Here is an 18,868-nt window from a genome sequence, read left to right as displayed (position 1 = left end):
AAATATGTCACAAGGTCCTTAAGAAATTTTTCTAATTTGCAGAAATCTTTCTAATATTCTGAGTCCTACTAAAAGAAAAAAAAAAACATTTCCTATTATGTTAAAAGCAGTTGTATGTGTGTATTCCTGTGATAACAGAAAAAAGATGATTTATATATTGATTGCTTTTATTAAAACTTGTTCATATGCAGACATTTTTTCCAAGTACAACAAGTGACTTTTTTTTTTTACATGGTGAAAAGTTTGCAAAATAGTATATTTGTGTTTGGCTATCTTGCATTGCATGCAGAGTGACCAGGTGACCTTAGATCTCTACATTAGCCAGCAATTCAGATAACTGCATTTATTTCCAGAGATTCTATGCAATAGCATGTCCCTTAAAACAGCATTTAGATATTTCTTAAACACCGAAAGTAGCAAAAGTAAAATTTAATTTTGCACTGATATTTTGTGCCTCAATCAAAAAATAAAAATGTATGATGTTTATTATGCCATAACATGAATACTTAAGTTTTTAAGCTTGCCTAGAGGATTTTTTTTTTCTAAACTTGCAGTTATTATATGTAAACTTAAGCAAGCAGATCCATAAAATGTCAGTAATTTTCTATCAGCAACAAGAGTGGAGAAGTCAATTTAGATATAGCTTTTTGGCATACATATTATACATTTTATTATATATCTGTGACAGGCATAACATAAAATGTGGCTGCAATATGACATGGCACAATCCGCAATTAGTTAACCTTATAAAACATTGCTTAAATAAATAAATTTACTGTAACCGAATACAGTTCATTTGTCCACATCTCACGGTAACATCAACGTCTGCGTCTTCGTCTGAGGTCTACTGTTCTGCCACGGCGTGGCTGTTGAGTTACTCCATTTATGTCATTCGATGGTTCAGTGTGCCGAGTACCATCTAAAATATCTGGAGGTGGTGGTAGAGGTGGAACAGTTGCTGGGATTTGCTGCTCTAGCTGTGGCTGCTCCTGTGGCAATAACATTGGTTCATAAGGCTGCTGTTGTGGAGGTTCCTGTTGCTGTTGATGCTGTGCAGGTTGCTGTATTTGTTGTTGCTGAAGTTGTTGTTGTTGTGGAATTTGTTGCTGAGACGGCTGATTCTGCATCTCAAGTAGACCCAACAAACGTTGCAAAAGTACATTATTTTGCTGCAAGCAACTTGTAAGGGCCTCTTGCGAAGCCACAAGCGTCCGCATATCACGTCTGAAGCCTTCTCCAAACTCGCGCAGGTTCTGCTCCATGCGATCTCCAAGCTGCATGGCTGCTTCTCCCAGCCCACGAAGTTCATCTTCCAGCCAGGAAGTGCGTGGTGGAGGGGGCTCCAGTGGACCCTGGTGGGTTCCTAAAGATGGTTCTGGACTTGGCTGAGGAGTGCCGTTGAGGAACGGGGCACTGTAAAGGGGTGAAGGAGGTAGCCAGCGTTCTGAAGTTGGAGGTGGTACTATTCCCAGACCCAAGCCCAAACCCAGTTTGTCCTCCATGCTGTGCTCCACACCCTCACAATCATCTCCATCTTCACCTTCTTGCTCACCAGCTTCATCGTCCTTTTCGAAACCATCTCTTTCAGAACTATCTCCAACTGTAACTGAAAGAGTGAAACCATATACATAAACTTACAATATTCTCAGACTTTACTGTAGAATCAGATATGTGGGATCAATCCAAACCCAAAAAGGTTACCTGGATCAGTGTCTGACAAACACATGAAACTGGCTTTTCCTCTGGTGCTCTGCTTTTGACGAGATTGCTGGAGCCTGGGACTGACTTGGGTCGACCTTCCCAAAATTGCAGCCCCTCTGCTTGATGGCAGGTAGCAGGTGCGGTGCCTCGCATCAGCCAGTCTACCACCATTACGTCTCTTCAGGTCATCCCAGCGTTTCTTCACTTCTCTCAGAGTCCGAGGTACTCTAGACACAGCATTGACACGCTCAAGTATGCCAGCCCAAATGCGCTCTCTTTCTCGGCGCCGGAGCCTCCCTGCTGGACCGAACAGCTCCCCCTCACACCGAGTCACCTCTGATACCAAGACCTCCAGCTCTGCCCCGCTAAAGCGGCTCTTCCTTTTCCCTACACCTCCTGCCGCTAATGCTGAAGACACACCCCTGTCTTTAAATAAAAGGCAAATATTTATATAACACAAAACTAGTTTTTGCATTTCTATTCAAAAAGTGCACCAAGTACATTTTTTGGCTTTTGTTGCAATGGTCAATATGGCACTAATGGTCTATTGGGCTAATATTGACATATAGCTGCATGAATGCATCATTAAAGTAAAATTTTCTGTTACTGATGACACTTTTCAAGGGTCAATGGCAGACAAGGATATCTGGGATGATGATAAGGAGAAATAATGTAAAATCTAGTTCAAAATGCAAATGCAAAGTTTATAGAAAATGTCATTTTTGTATTCATGGTGGTTTTCTTTTTGAAAAAAAAAAATCTAATTTCATATTTAAATATCTACTTCAATCGTCTTCAAAATTTATATTTCATATTTTCAATCTACTTCAAATGCAAATTTTTATAAAATGTATTTTTTGTATTCATGGTAGTTCCATACATAAAAAAAAAAAAAAAAAAAAAAAAAAAAAAAAAAACCTTTTCTAACTAATTCCATCTGGTTCAAAATGCAAATGCATTTTATATATAAATCTGGTTCAAAATGCAAATGCCAGGTTTTTATAAAATGTCATTTTTTAATATTCATTGTCGTACCATACATTTTATATATACACACACATATACACTTCTATTCACTTTAGGTGTACATATCATAATTTTCAAAAAAAGACATTTGTAAGTAGAATTGTACATGATCTCAACTAGGGCTGCACAATTAATCAAATTTCTAATTGCGATTATAATTATGGATGCCACAATTATGTAATCGTTCAAAGTCCACTTATGTTATTCTGCATGCTTAAGATGCGTTTTTTCTTTCTACATGTTATCTTCAGGGCTAGACATCAACATCATTCAATGTAAATTGTGATAATCATAATTAATAATCACAATTACAGTTTCAAGGGAATAATCAACAATTATGATTTTTGTCATAATTTTTCAGCCCTAATCTCAAAAAGTCTTCATCCTATGTGGGTGTACATGATTTTAAATATTTTACATGTACTATAAATTTCTATATTTGTAAAACTTTAGTAATGAGGGAACAATAACAGAGTGCACCTTTAAATATTACTGTAATGTTAGCAGTAATATTTCAGTATAAAATCGCATATCATTAAAGACTTCCTAACATCTAAGACTTACTTTGTTCGATTGGGATGAGGTCATCTGAAGACATTCCAGGTGCGACTATGTTAGGATGCACAACCACAACATTAAAGGGCAGGCTGCTGGGCAACCCGCCATTCTGGTGGTCACAACTTCCCTCTGAGTCCTCATCTTCCCTGGGGAAACCGTCCTCTGAAACCCCGCCTCCAAAGGGACCCTCTGGAGACTCCACTTTGATGTGCATGGGAGGTGAGTGCTCATACAGCAACCCCCCCTCCTCGTAGTATTCAGTCATGGATATGTTGTGGCTTACAGACACACCAATGTGACTGGTGGACAACATGCCATTCACAAGCAGGGTGAAGAGCCACCATGCTGCTCCATGGGAAGGCGTTCATTGCTTCATTGTGATGTCTGACAAGAACAGCCTTAATAATGGGCTCAGTAATACACAGCCACAGAAAATAGATATTTGCTACGTTACAACAATAGGTTAACGTGTCATTTTAGAAAGGGACTGTGTTCATTTACACTGATTCTGCGCAATTATTGCGATGTTTTGTTGTCTGTATCTTATTAGACCAAGAAAACCAAAACCTGTGGCTTCCCTCCAAAAGCAAAACTCGGAGATGTTCTTCTGAAATTCGGTTATGTCTGACATTATGTATTTGTATCATTCATGACATGCAAACATCTTCGAGCTCTCCTAGTTGACAGTAAATCTAGCAATGACATGTAAAGATCCGAGGCTACAGAGGAGAGGGCGAGAAATAAAAACAAACAAAGAACAATATATTCGGATAATAATTCAAATTTGACTAATTGTTTAATTAAGGGAATTTTAAATATAAAGGCCGAAATTACCTGTGTCGCAGCAATGCGCATATATTCTGCACCACATCCGCAATGGATGCGCATTCCGCATAAATTACGTTAGCCGCCACTAGCTCTCCTCAAGCAAATACTGCTGTTCGTGTAAAAGTCATGTATGCGACGAGCCCGCATTACGAGAAAGATCTAATTTTGGAAACGAATAATCCGTGCTCACACCGTACTGTGACAATTGGCTAGAGAGTTTAAAACATAATGCTAAAACGATTTAAGCGCATAGATGCAAAGCTAACCTCTTAAAATCCTAAATGTACACAGAAGCCAAATCGTCGCAGGAATATGACATCACAAAGATATTTGCCGTGTGGCTGTCTGAAACTTTGAAAGTGATATTTTACAAATTTAAACGGCGACAGTATATTTAAACACGCCAGTCTTTTGTCATCTTGCGCAAAAAAAAAAAAAAAAAAAAAAAAAAAAAAAAAAAAAAAAAAAAATTAAAATACCGAAATCTGTGAGGTGCATTAGGCCTACAAGTTTGCATTAACTTTTCAAGCGATAAAACACTAAATAAAAGTTTTATCTGAAACATTGTTTTCAAATGGTGGTGAAACAAAAAGCAGGCTTGGTGCCAATGTAGCTGTTTCGTTCTTAATCTGGTACGATTCCAGATGTTACCACATAAGTCTTCTGGAGAACTCAGGGCTTGCACAATTATTTGAATACTTATATTTATCTTCCAAATGTCAATGCATTAAATAGGTAGTAGCAATAAGAATAAAGAATAAAGACTCACATTTCACTACTGGTTAAATATTTCCTATATAATCGTGTATGTGACGAATAAAAAAAAAAATCTTGAATAAGTGGAAATAAATGTAGCCGTCTATACTGTCTAAATGAGAAAAAAGTATGATGCACTTGATTAGAATGATATAGCTGTTCCCAGTTCTCACATTATAAAGAAAAAACATGCAATGGCTTGGACTGCACTTTTATTATTACTTGCTCTCATCAGAGTGTGAACATTTCTCAGGATGCCTTTAAATCATCCTCCCTTATGTAGCTGGCCTATTTATGCTACTGAACTTTTAACAAAAATCTTAGAGATATCCCTTGTGACAATGTCCAGTGGCCAATGCATGTGGCAACCAGCCTGGTTTCCTTAACAAAGTGATATTGATTTATACGAGTACAAAATCTTTTTGCAAAGTCAATAAAGGCAGACAATAAAGTCTATAAAATAATAGGGTTAAACAAAGGAAAAACAGATTCAGCAGGATTTTTTTTTTTTATCTTTCCATAGCCTTCATCTGCCACCTGTACGCTCCCACAAGAGTTAATGATTTATCTGTGATTTCATGGAATCACCAAAGATTTCACCTCACATAGTGCCAACAAGTAATTTTTTTGTAAAGTTTTGTTTCTGTTCACCTCCTTTGTATGTAAAATATTTAATTGTTCACTGGGTGGCCATAACTTTTTAAAATATGAATTTTAAAAGTGACGTCTTTCATGTTTCAATGCAATGTGATGTCCAGTATAAATAATTAACAATATCTTAATAAAAGTGTCATTAGCTGTCTGTATCTCCTAGAACACAAGGTGATAGATATTCTAGAGGTACCTGGTACTTCACTTTCCTTAACCACGTTGAATTTATGTATATAAATCACACATAAATGTTCATTAATTTGTTTAAATTGATTTTTTTAATGTAAATAAATATACATGAATATTCATAAGTAAACTAAGAAATATTAAGAGGGCAGTCATATAGAATTATGAAAAAGGGTGAAAGGGTAATTTGGATTTTAATTGTAACAATGCTTAGAAATGAATTTTAAAGATCTGTCCAGTGTAGCTGACACCATGCCTCAAAGGGTTAAAAAAAACTAGATTAACCTTAAATTTCCTACGGTTTTAGTAAAAGCCTTACCATGGAAAACATGGTTACTATCAGCCAAGATTTCACAACTTTTCTTTAATAATCAAGGGTAAATAATGTAATGTCACAAAGAGATATTCATCAGTGCCCACTTTCAATGAAACCTGTTCATGTCTCACATTAGTGCAACTTGAAATCTTGTCTACAGTTTGAAAAAAATTGGCTTTTTTGCATCACTTTGTTTAAAAATAATAACTTTTTAAAGTGAAACCATAGACTGTACAGACAATTTGTAATGTAATGTATTTGTAATTTGTAATGTAATTTCAACTCATGTACCATAGTCAAGACTTAAATCTGATTACAATTAAGTGCCTTATCTTCAAAATTCAAGAGCTTGTCATGAAAAAATGATAAATAAATAAATAAATAAACAAATAAATAAAAGTTTATTAGTGCCTAAACATGCTTTAACAAGAACATTTTTCTTTAAAGAACACATTAATATTTACTTCTCATGACAATTATGTAACCAAAAATTTTCCCTTTTAAATAATTGCTGCAAATAACAAAATAATAAGAAACATCCATAAAGTAATGATTTGTGAATATAGTTTTTTTTTTCATAACAATACAAAAATGATTTGCAGTAACGTGCTAGAAAGAACATCTGTACATTAAAGCACATGCTACAGTCACACACTTCTTGCTTATGTAAGGAACCAAATGTTTGTATATGTCCTTGAAAGTTATCTAGAGCTGTGGAGTGGACAGAGTATAAAAGGTGGGTCTTAAAAGCTTCAGAACACACCACTTAACAGCTTCAACATGAAGGCTTTCATTCTTCTGGCTCTGTTTGCTGTGGCTTGTAAGTATACGGGGCAGGGAAAATTTAGACTGGAATTAATACAGATCACTTAAGGTTTTAGGGGCTTTCTAAACAGAAATGCATCATGTACAGCAGAATATACTTTGAATCTATTTTAATTCCAAGTGGTTACTGCTCTGTTCAATTATTTTTGTAAAATACGTGTTTTCCCAGACGCCGCTCCTCTGGATGAGGATGATAAGATCGTTGGTGGATTTGAGTGTACTAAGAATGGTGTTCAGTACCAGGTTTCCCTGAACAGTGGCTACCACTTTTGCGGTGGCTCTCTGATCAGCAACCGCTGGGTTGTGTCTGCTGCTCACTGTTACAAGTCGTAAGTGAAATTTGTTTTTGTTTTGTTTTTTGGCATGTGCATATATATCGGGAAGACTGGAACTATTTGTCACATGGGGAAGTTGTCAAAATAATTATATCTCAGTAACTATAAGGTTTTGAATTCAGTTGCACAAAGTTCTTTAGAATTGAATGAATATTTTTGTTTAATGATTTTTACTATATAATAAAAAGACAGTATTATACATACATAAAAAAAGACTGATTATGTTCCAATAGATTTCTATTTCAAATAAATGCTGTTATTCTGAACGTTCTATTCACCAAAGAATCCTGAAAAAAAAAAGTTCCCACAAAAATATTAAGCAGCACAACTGTTTTGAAAATTGACAATAATAACGTGTTTCTTGAGCACCAAATCAAGATATTAAAATTATTTCTGAAGACTGGAGTAACAGCTGCTTAAAATTCAGCTTTCTGACTGCAAACGTTTGAATAGTAGTGTACACAGTGTGACAATATGCCCTGCTGTTGGGATATAAATGTTCAGTAGCTTTATTGTAGTCAAGATTTTAACATATGTATCTAGAAATTACCTTTCAAAATAAATCTAATAAGAGGCACATAAGTATTAGAAATCACAGTTTCAGCCAACAAAGTGCACACACATTTTCTTAAGTTGAATAAAAATTAAATGCAGAAAGATGTTAAAAGTAATTTAACTTACTTATCTCTATTCTCAGACGTGTCCAGGTGCGTCTGGGTGAGCACAACATTGACACCACTGAGGGCACCGAGCAGTTCATCAACTCCGAAACGGTCATTAGACACCCCAGTTACAACAGCAATACTCTGGACAATGACATCATGCTGATCAAGCTGGCCAGCACCGCCACTCTGAACAGCTACGTTCAGACCGTTTCTCTGCCTTCAAGCTGTGCTTCAGCTGGTACCAACTGCCTGATCTCTGGATGGGGAAACATGAGCGCCTCCGGAAGTGCGTACTTCATGCATAACACTTTCTGCATGAATCATTAGGCAATCTTAGAATAAGACAGTGAACACATGCAAACTCACCTAGTAGACACTTGATGTTTTCTTAGGCAACTACCCCAGCCGCCTGATGTGCCTGTGGGCTCCTATCCTGAGTGACACTTCCTGCAGAAATGCCTACCCTGGTCAGATCTCCTCCAACATGTTCTGTGCTGGCTTTATGGAGGGAGGCAAGGACTCCTGCCAGGTAAGATCACTGCTATTTACAGCGTTAATGTCATGCTAATAGATATAAACATCCTTTTGTTTTGAAGGCAATTATTGACTTATCTGAAACACTTCTGCTTTGCAGGGTGACTCTGGTGGCCCAGTGGTGTGCAACAACCAGCTGCAGGGTATTGTGTCCTGGGGTTACGGCTGTGCCCAGAAGAACAAACCTGGTGTCTATGCCAAGGTCTGCAACTTCACCACCTGGATCAGAAACACCATGAACTCCAACTGAGCTCCCACAGATTTTTTGAAGCCATAATCATGGCATGTTTCTATATCATTTGGCAAACCAAAATAAAAATTTAAGTACAAACATTGTTTCACAGTATTATTTGTAATTTTTTATATAAACAGAAGTTCTATGAGGAATGTTTCTCTATTAATTAAACACCATTAATTTAGTTACAATCTGACCCGTTATACAAGTAGTATGTGGTGAAATATTAAAAGCTCTTTGCTAAATGACAGTATTTTTGGGGAAAAATATCGTAATGCCATCTTTGAACATCCTTGACAATTTTCATTTAACGAATAAGACTTGAGCAATGTCAGACAAGATGTTTAATCTGTTAACAACAACATCTTCCAATAAAATTTCAATTACAGCACCAACACTAACAGATATCTAACTCAACAACAGGATAGCTAAATAAAACAATACTGTCAACAACAGGAAATTTCTATTTGAATTATATATATACTAACACAATTGGGTGTCAGCACATTATAGTGATGTTGATATTACATGAAAAACAAATATTCATACACACTAAACATTTTCAAAAGTTTCAGAAGTATGTGATTCTCATACAAATGTTCATCACACACTCACTGAAAAAAGAGAACATTTACAGAACATTTATATTTCGCCTCTGGCATGCTCCAGGTAATGTCCATGCAGTTCTATAAGGTTGGAAAAACAAGCATTACATTCAGAGCAAATTAAGTCACCAGTTTTGTCTTCTGTCTTCAATATGGACGGTGACTGTCTTACACCATTTAATTCTTCAACTGCTGAAAAACTGTCCTTAGTGTGTCTTTCAACCAGTTGCCTCTCATTACTCTGAGAATTAGTTCTGGTGGTGCTTGGGGCTTCAGTGTTTCGTTTTGGCTTTTGTGATGGATGTAAGGTTGAGGGACTAAAGTGTGACAACCACTAAAGTATGGCCACCCAGTGAACATTTAATTGTTCACTGGGTGGCCATAACTTTTTAAAATATGAATTTTAAAAGTGACGTCTTTCATGTTTCAATGCAATGTGATGTCCAGTATAAATAATTAACAATATCTTAATAAAAGTGTCATTAGCTGTCTGTATCTCCTAGAACACAAGGTGATAGATATTCTAGAGGTACCTGGTACCTTACTTTCCTTAACCACGTTGAATTTATGTATATAAATCACACATAAATGTTCATTAATTTGTTTAAATTGATTTTTTTAAAGTAAATAAATGTACATGAATATTCATAAGTAAACTAAGAAATATTAAGAGGGCAGTCATATAGAATTATGAAAAAGGGTGAAAGGTAATTTGAATTTTAATTGTAACAATGCTTAGAAATGAATTTTAAAGATCTGTCCAGTGTAGCTGACACCATGCCTCAAAGGGTTAAAAAAAAAACTAGATTAACCTTAGATTTCCTACGGTTTTAGTAAAAGCCTTACCATGGAAAACATGGTTACTATCAGCCAAGATTTCACAACTTTTTTTTTAATAATCAAGGGGAAATAATGTAATGTCACAAAGAGATATTCATCAGTGCCCACTTTCAATGAAACCTGTTCATGTCTCACATTAGTGCAACTTGAAATCTTGTCTACAGTTTGAAAAAAATTGGCTTTTTTGCATCACTTTGTTTAAAAATAATAACTTTTTAAAGTGAAACCATAGACTGTACAGACAATTACATTACAATGTAATTTCAACTCATGTAACATAGTCAAGACTTAAATCTGATTACAATTAAGTGCCTTATCTTCAAAATTCAAGAGCTTGTCATGAAAAAATGATAAATAAATAAATAAACAAATAAATAAAAGTTTTTATTAGTGCCTAAACATGCTTTAACAAGAAAATTTTTCTTTAAAGAACACATTAATATTTACTTCTCATGACAATTATGTAACCAAACTTTTTCCCTTTCAAATAATTGCTGCAAATAACAAAATAATAAGAAACATCCATAAACTAATGATTTGTGAATAGTTTTTTTTTCATAACAATACAAAAATGATTTGCAGTAACGTGCTAGAAAGAACATCTGTACATTAAAGCACATGCTACAGTCACACACTTCTTGCTTATGTAAGGAACCAAATGTTTGTGTATGTCCTTGAAAGTTATCTAGAGCTGTGGAGTGGACAGAGTATAAAAGGTGGGTCTTAAAAGCTTCAGAACACACCACTTAACAGCTTCAACATGAAGGCTTTCATTCTTCTGGCTCTGTTTGCTGTGGCTTGTAAGTATACGGGGCAGGGAAAATTTAGACTGGAATTAATACAGATTTCTTAAGGTTTTAGGGGCTTTCTAAACAGAAATGCATCATGTACTGCAGAATATACTTTGAATCTATTTTAATTCCAAGTGGTTACTGCTCTGTTCAATTATTTTTGTAAAATACGTATGTTTTCCCAGACGCCGCTCCTCTGGATGAGGATGATAAGATCGTTGGTGGATTTGAGTGTACTAAGAATGGTGTTCAGTACCAGGTTTCCCTGAACAGTGGCTACCACTTTTGCGGTGGCTCTCTGATCAGCAACCGCTGGGTTGTGTCTGCTGCTCACTGTTACAAGTCGTAAGTGAAATTTGTTTTTGTTTTGTTTTTTGGCATGTGCATATATATCGGGAAGACTGGAACTATTTGTCACATGGGGAAGTTGTCAAAATAATTATATCTCAGTAACTAAGGTTTTGAATTCAGTTGCACAAAGTTCTTTAGAATTGAATGAATATTTTTGTTTAATGATTTTTACTATTTAATAAAAGAAGATAGGTATTTTCTGTTACTTTTAACATTTTATGTTATAAATTGTTCTGTGCTTTTTTATCCCTTTAAATTTTCTCTGTTCCCACTACATTCAAATGTTTGAAGTAAAATAAATTTATTAAGCAATGATGTATTACACATATATGACCCTGGGGTATATTTGTAGCAATAGCCAAAAATACATTGTATGGGTCAAAATTATAGATTTTTCTTTTATGTCAAAAATCATTAGGATATTAAGTTAAGATCATGTTTCATGAAGATATTTTGTAAATTAATTTTTTTTTTTTTTTTTTTTTTTTTACAAAAATATGCATTGTTAAGAACTTCATTTGGACAACTTCAAAGGTGATTTTCTCAGTATTTAGATTTTTTTTGCACCCTCAGATTCCAGATGTTCAAATAGTTGTATCTCGGCCAAATATTGTCCTATGATAACAAACCATACATCAATGGAAAGCTTATTTATTCTGCTTCCAGATGTTGTATAAATCTCAATTTCGAAAAATTGACTCATAAGCCTTTGTGGTCCAGGGTCACATATATATATATATAAAAAGACAGTATTATACATACATAAAAAAAGACTGATTATGTTCCAATAGATTTCTATTTCAAATAAATGCTGTTATTCTGAACGTCCTATTCACCAAAGAATCCTGAAAAAAAAAAGTTCCCACAAAAATATTAAGCAGCACAACTGTTTTGAAAATTGACAATAATAACAATGTTTCTTGAGCACCAAATCAAGATATTAAAATTATTTCTGAAGACTGGAGTAACAGCTGCTTAAAATTCAGCTTTCTGACTGCAAACGTTTGAATAGTAGTGTACACAGTGTGACAATATGCCCTGCTGTTGGGATAGAAATGTTCAGTAGCTTTATTGTAGTCAAGATTTTAACATACGTATCTAGAAATTACCTTTCAAAAATAAATCTAATAAGAGGCACATAAGTATTAGAAATCACAGTTTCAGCCAACAAAGTGCACACACATTTTCTTAAGTTGAATAAAAATTAAATGCAGAAAGATGTTAAAAGTAATTTAACTTACTTATCTCTATTCTCAGACGTGTCCAGGTGCGTCTGGGTGAGCACAACATTGACACCACTGAGGGCACCGAGCAGTTCATCAACTCCGAAACGGTCATTAGACACCCCAGTTACAACAGCAATACTCTGGACAATGACGTCATGCTGATCAAGCTGGCCAGCACCGCCACTCTGAACAGCTACGTTCAGACCGTTTCTCTGCCTTCAAGCTGTGCTTCAGCTGGTACCAACTGCCTGATCTCTGGATGGGGAAACATGAGCGCCTCCGGAAGTGCGTACTTCATGCATAACACTTTCTGCATGAATCATTAGGCAATCTTAGAATAAGACAGTGAACACATGCAAACTCACCTAGTAGGCACTTAATGTTTTCTTAGGCAACTACCCCAGCCGCCTGATGTGCCTGTGGGCTCCTATCCTGAGTGACACTACCTGCAGAAATGCCTACCCTGGTCAGATCTCCTCCAACATGTTCTGTGCTGGCTTTATGGAGGGAGGCAAGGACTCCTGCCAGGTAAGATCACTGCTATTTACAGCGTTAATGTCATGCTAATAGATATAAACATCCTTTTGTTTTGAAGGCAATAACTGACTTATCTGAAACACTTCTGCTTTGCAGGGTGACTCTGGTGGCCCAGTGGTGTGCAACAACCAGCTGCAGGGTATTGTGTCCTGGGGTTACGGCTGTGCCCAGAAGAACAAACCTGGGGTCTATGCCAAGGTCTGCAACTTCACCACCTGGATCAGAAACACCATGAACTCCAACTGAGCTCCCACAGATTTTTTGAAGCCATAATCATGGCATGTTTCTATATCATTTGGCAAACCAAAATAAAAATTTAAGTACAAACATTGTTTCACAGTATTATTCGTAATTTTTTATATAAACATAAGTTCTATGAGAAATGTTTCCCTATTAATTAAACACCATTAATTTAGTTACAATCTGACCCGTTATACAAGTAGTATGTGGTGAAATATTAAAACCTCTTTGCTAAATGACAGTATTTTTGGGGAAAAATATCCTAATGCCATCTTTGAACATCCTTGACAATTTTCATTTAACGAATCAGACTTGAGCAATGTCAGACAAGATGTTTAATCTGTTAACAACAACATCTTCCAATAAAATTTCAATTACAGCACCAACACTAACAGATATCTAACTCAACAACAGGATAGCTAAATAAAACAATACTGTCAACAACAGGAAATTTCTATTTGAATTATATATATACTAACAAAATTGGGTGTCAGCACATTATAGTTATGTTGATATTACATGAAAAACAAATATTCATAAACACTAAACATTTTCAAAAGTTTCAGAAGTATGTGATTCTCATACAAATGTTCATCACACACTCACTGAAAAAAGAGAACATTTACAGAACATTTATATTTCGCCTCTGGCATGCTCCAGGTAATGTCCATGCAGTTCTATAAGGTTGGAAAAACAAGCATTACATTCAGAGCAAATTAAGTCACCGGTTTTGTCTTCTGTCTTCAATATGGACGGTGACTGTCTTATACCATTTAATTCTTCAACTCCTGAAAAACTGTCCTTAGTGTGTTTTTCAACCAGTTGCCTCTCATTACTCTGAGAATTAGTTCTGGTGGTGCTTGGGGCTTCAGTGCTTCGTTTTGGCTTTTGTGATGGATGTAAGGTTGGGGGACTAAAGTGTGACAACCGACGAGGCATTTCTCCTCCATTTGAATGGGGGAATGAGAGGGGCTTCTCTTGCATCTGATTATCATAAATGCTGTAATCATAGCGTTGATGCTGGAGATGGTGAGATCGATGTTCCTCAGTCATAAGTAGCTGGCCTTTCATTGCTATTGAGCCTTTATCTACAGGCTTGTGACAGAGTTGATGGTGGAAAAGCAAGTCCAAGTTCTCAAAACTGGCACTGCATGTACCGCATTCGTAAGGATGCACAGTGGAATGCGGATCAATGGTGTAATGCGCCTCCATCGGATCATTTGAGCAGTGAACAACTCCATGTCGCTTAAGAATATTTGCACTTTCAAAACCTTTTCCGCAAATATCACAAATAAAGGGCATAGTTGAGTGGTGCCACTCTTGCTGGTGATTTTTCAACTTTTGCGCATTTGAGAATGTGTGAGGACAGAAGGGACAAGCGTGAGCATTAAGTTCTGGATGCTTCCGCAGATGTTCATTGTACAGTCCCACAAATCGAAACCCTTGACCGCACTTGGGACAAAAAAAGCGCCCTCTTTTCTGTCTATGCAGCCGCTGATGAATCCAAAATTTGTTCCAGTTTTTAAACATCCTGTTGCAATCAATACATTTAAAGCTTTGACCCCGTGAATGAGTGAGCATATGGGCTCTCAGCCTTCCTATGTGCTGGAACATTCGTCCACATTGTGGGCAGAAGTACTTTCTTGGATCTGATTTCTGGTGAGTACTGTTCAGTTGAGTTACGAAATAGCTGGATTTGATCGGCTGACTGACTGAATAGAGGTTATTCTGAGAGTCATAATCAGTGGTGGCCATGACCTGAAGTGGGCAAGCAAGTAAAGAGGAGCATTTTTTGAGCTTCCTCGGAATGGAAAAATCTTTTGGAGAAGATTTTACTGGACTTGCACTCCACACTCTTTGAGGAGTTCTCCTTTTCAAGGAGTTTTTGGGTTGTAGTCTGTGAGGGGAACTGTAACCAGAAGACTTTGCTTTTGTAAGCCGCATGGAAATGCAATGCTTGTTGTGAGTATGTAGCTCTGAGAGAAGGCTAAACGTCTGCTTGCAGCGGTCACAACTGTAACGCTGGGTATCAGTGTGACCTTGCAAATGTAAATCATACTCATCTCTGGTGCCAAAGCACTTTTTGCAAAGGTGACACCTGAAGCGGATAACACCTTCAAATTCCATATCTTTCAAGGTGGCATGTGGGTGTTTTTTACCCTCACAAGTGTGCACTTTTAATGGCCCAATCTGAGAAAATCCCTTACCACATCTTGAACATAAGAAAGGTCTAATGGACCAATGTACTTTCTCATGGACACGTGCAGTGCACGCTTGAGTAAATGATTTGCCACACACCTTACAAGAGTATGGTTTTTCTCCACTGTGAATACGAAGATGGGTATTGAGGACAGACTTGTAGCAAAAGACTTTGCCACAGATCGGACATGTATGGGGTTTCCCTTTCCCTCTTCTTCGCCCCCTCCTCCTTTTAGGGGTGATTTGATTACTATGACAGTCACTTTCCAGTTTGTCAGTCATGATTACTTTGTTCTCATCCACAGTTTTCTCAGGTGTGGCTCTATCTTGGTGTCTGTGTGCATGTTTCCTTCTTTTGGATTTATGGACTTTGCTGTGGGATCGAAGGTTGGAGAGTTGAGCGAAGGCTTTGCCACAATCCTGGCAGGTGAAGGGCTTCTCACCTGTGTGGACACGCAGATGAATAATATACGCAGAGGAATGATTGAAAGGGCGTCCGCAATGTTCACATTTGATAATCCGTTTTTCTTTGCGTGGCCGTCCGCGAGAAAAGGAAGGATATCCATGTTTGCCTTCTGTGATTTCCATACTGCTTGCCTCAGCATTGGCATCGGTCGAAGGTATTTGGTTATTATTCTCTGAATTTGCCTCCTGTTTTCTCTCAGGTAAATAATCTACAAAGGCGTCATCCAGTGTTACATTTTTTTCGTTTAATTTGTCAGAAGGCAAGGGTCCTTGTTTTTCAGTGTCAGAAACTTTCACATCTGCAGTGTCCTTATGGATTCCTTTGTCAGAATATTCTTCACATTGGCTATTACTTTTATTAGGGCAGGATGTATCACAGACAGCTTCATCAGATGTTTGGACAGTTGAGTACTTCCTGTCAGACTGACTACTTGAGATTTCATCTGTTGTAACAGACATCTGAGTGTTGATTTGTGGTTCATTTAATTCATCATTAAGCAGCAGCGATTTTGGTTCATTATCTGTGGTGCTGGAAAGACCATGAGAATTTTTCTGTGCATCCATATCAGCCTTGTTGACAGGGGTAAAATCAGAGTTTAATTGCTGTGGAAATGTATCTACATCTGCTTCACAGGAGCCTTTTTCTCTCTCTTTTTCCTCAGCATAACAGGGCAAGGAGTTGGGTAGGACATTAGTGGCTACAGGTGATGGTTCCTCCACACTTCTGTTCTGGGAGCTTAATGCCAGACCTTTTGAAATGAATTCCCCCATTCCTCTCTTCACTGATTGTTCCTTGGTATCGGCCTCATCAGAGTTGGTTTCTTGATTCTTGGCCTCTTCTTCAAGCATGATGTGCGAATTGCCTGCTGGTGCCTGAGTTTCCCCCAACTCAAGCTAAAACTAAACAGAAGGAAAAAAGAATCAAAGATAAGACAACCTCTTATAAGATACATTGCATCTAATGCTAAGCAGCTGCTTCACCTGTTATCCAAGTGGAGAGATTAATGTATTAATATAGATAGGTGTAGTACATAATTGTGAAAGTACATAACAATAAACAGCAACAAGATAAACATACAAAACAGTTTTACAAAAGAATATTTTCATATATGTGATCATAATGTAAGCATGGCTGATGTAGATTTACATTTATTGCCACATGATTTTGACTTTATTGGTATATTTTTTAAAAAGCTTTTACCCCATGTAACGTTACAAAAATTTGTATCGGGGTGAAATAGTATCGCTGTATTATGATTTTTGATTATTTATATTAAAATATCCATAAATGCATATTGTCAGTAATACCCAAATTGAGAATTTTAAAAATAATAATGAGTAGCTGAATACTTCATGATTATTTTTTTTATAGATGCGTTTGTTTCACATGTTTCTATCATTCCGCCAGTGGTTCATTCAAAGAACCGGTTCATACGAGTCATTCGTTATTGAATCTAACCACAAAGAAAAAAAAAAAAGAAAAAAAGGAAGAAACACAGAGAAGTGTTCTCCATTCATTGCCTCTGTATTTGTTAGTTCTTATCCAGTAGTTTGATTTCATGGTGTTCAATTCAGACTGCAAACGCACTTCAGCTCGGGTAAAAATATATATTTTTCCCGTGCCGCAGTAGATAGTGGCACAGAGTGATGGCGCTCTGCACGCGTCTGCATAGGCCGTTCCTGCCATCAACAATGCACGTTTTCTGTACTGCTTTATGCATGCTCTGTTAAAGTCAGCACTGCATCTATCAACACAGCACAACCTGTCCTTTAAGAACGAGTTTATTCTGAAAAGCGAAATGAGCGTATTTATACATAACAGGATTAACGTGATTGTGGGTTAATTCAACGCTACCCGACACTGGACCTATATAATCATCATTTCAAAACCTCAAAACGTATATTTTAAGAAAACCACTTATGCAAAATTGCCCATTGATTGCTCGACTGCATTAAATTAGATCCTGCCTTTATCTTTTAGAAAGTACATGAGGAAAAAAAGCAAACCAAAGCTAGGCAGTATACACCAACCTTTCATGCTCTTTCTTTTTAGCACCAATGAACTACGGTTTAGGGCTAAACAAACGGCGTTTCTTCTTCTTCTTCCTCTTCTTTTCTTTTTTTTTAATGGCGGTTGGTATCCATCTTATTGGTGCATTACCGCCCCCTTCTGTTCCGGAGTGTGGATCGTAAGAAAGTTATTTCTACTATAAATTAGTGGTTGAGGGGGACAAGTGAGGCGAAAAAGGATAACCAAACAAAAAAACCCTTTTTTTTTCCTTTCCCACCCCAACATTTTTCATTTCTATATCCATATTATTCAATTCACCTCTGCTTTACTGATTCTTATTTGCATTTCTACATTTTCCTTCTTTAAGGCCTTCTTTGCAACCATGTCCACTCTTTCATTCCCTTTCACTCCTATGTGCGCTGGGACTCATAAAAATGTAACTTGTCCTCCCAGGTTTGTTATTCTTGTAACGGAGTAGAGAATTTTATAAAGTATTACTTGTCGACTTTTTGAATGGAAAGACATTAAACTTACTAAGACTGAAGCTGAATCTGAGCATATTACAACTTTGTCTATTTTCGTTTTTCCCACCCGACGTAATGCAACTAAAATTGCCACCATCTCCACTGTATATACTGCTAAACTGTTAGATGTTCTTCTGTTGACTTCTCTTCCTCTTGCTGGAACCACCACACCAATTCCTGTTACTCCTGTCTCCGGGTTCTTAGTACCATCAGTAAAGATTTGAGTATAGTTTTTATATACTTCTGTAACATGATCATTAAACACCCCAACCAAATCAGCACATTCTTCTTTTTCCTTTTAATCTCTAACAGATGCCAGTCTACCTCCGGACATTTCCATGGGGCCATGACTGAATGTACTATTGCAGAACTCATTTTCATATCAATCACCCCAAGATCTTTTGCTATTTTGTTCCCTATATGACCAAAGTTGTCCTTTTTACTACTCTCTTTCATCCAGCAC

The 18,868-nt window shown here is 36.7% G+C and overlaps 4 protein-coding genes across 4 annotated transcripts; 2 read left to right on the top strand and 2 right to left on the bottom strand.

Moving 5' to 3' along the window:
- Positions 1-149: 149 nt before the first annotated feature.
- Positions 150-4,431, bottom strand: LOC109097276 (myb-related transcription factor, partner of profilin-like). The gene is made up of 4 exons (XM_019110896.2): positions 4,120-4,431; positions 3,292-4,004; positions 1,702-2,127; positions 150-1,606 (listed from the first exon to the last, which is right to left on the bottom strand). The coding sequence occupies exons 2-4, from the start codon at positions 3,596-3,598 to the stop codon at positions 819-821; spliced, it is 1,521 nt and encodes a 506-aa protein (XP_018966441.1). The 5' UTR covers positions 3,599-4,004; positions 4,120-4,431; the 3' UTR covers positions 150-818.
- A 2,267-nt stretch (positions 4,432-6,698) lies between these two features.
- LOC109097175 (trypsin-3) lies at positions 6,699-8,717 on the top strand. The gene is made up of 5 exons (XM_042772483.1): positions 6,699-6,842; positions 7,017-7,176; positions 7,880-8,133; positions 8,240-8,376; positions 8,482-8,717. The coding sequence occupies exons 1-5, from the start codon at positions 6,803-6,805 to the stop codon at positions 8,629-8,631; spliced, it is 741 nt and encodes a 246-aa protein (XP_042628417.1). The 5' UTR covers positions 6,699-6,802; the 3' UTR covers positions 8,632-8,717.
- On the bottom strand, positions 8,641-18,032 carry LOC109097277 (zinc finger protein 420-like). The gene is made up of 3 exons (XM_042772482.1): positions 17,902-18,032; positions 14,135-16,770; positions 8,641-9,553 (listed from the first exon to the last, which is right to left on the bottom strand). Exons 2-3 carry the CDS (start codon positions 16,717-16,719, stop codon positions 9,259-9,261), a joined length of 2,880 nt encoding a protein of 959 aa, XP_042628416.1. The 5' UTR covers positions 16,720-16,770; positions 17,902-18,032; the 3' UTR covers positions 8,641-9,258.
- On the top strand, positions 10,737-13,298 carry prss1 (serine protease 1). Its single transcript, XM_042772484.1, has 5 exons — positions 10,737-10,861; positions 11,038-11,197; positions 12,461-12,714; positions 12,821-12,957; positions 13,063-13,298. The coding sequence occupies exons 1-5, from the start codon at positions 10,822-10,824 to the stop codon at positions 13,210-13,212; spliced, it is 741 nt and encodes a 246-aa protein (XP_042628418.1). The 5' UTR covers positions 10,737-10,821; the 3' UTR covers positions 13,213-13,298.
- Positions 18,033-18,868: the final 836 nt, after the last annotated feature.

This window comes from Cyprinus carpio, chromosome A16, assembly GCF_018340385.1.
Source record: "Cyprinus carpio isolate SPL01 chromosome A16, ASM1834038v1, whole genome shotgun sequence".
NCBI lineage: Eukaryota > Metazoa > Chordata > Actinopteri > Cypriniformes > Cyprinidae > Cyprinus > Cyprinus carpio.
Note: the sequence above shows the minus strand (reverse complement) of the source record. Positions and strands in the feature narration are given on the sequence as shown.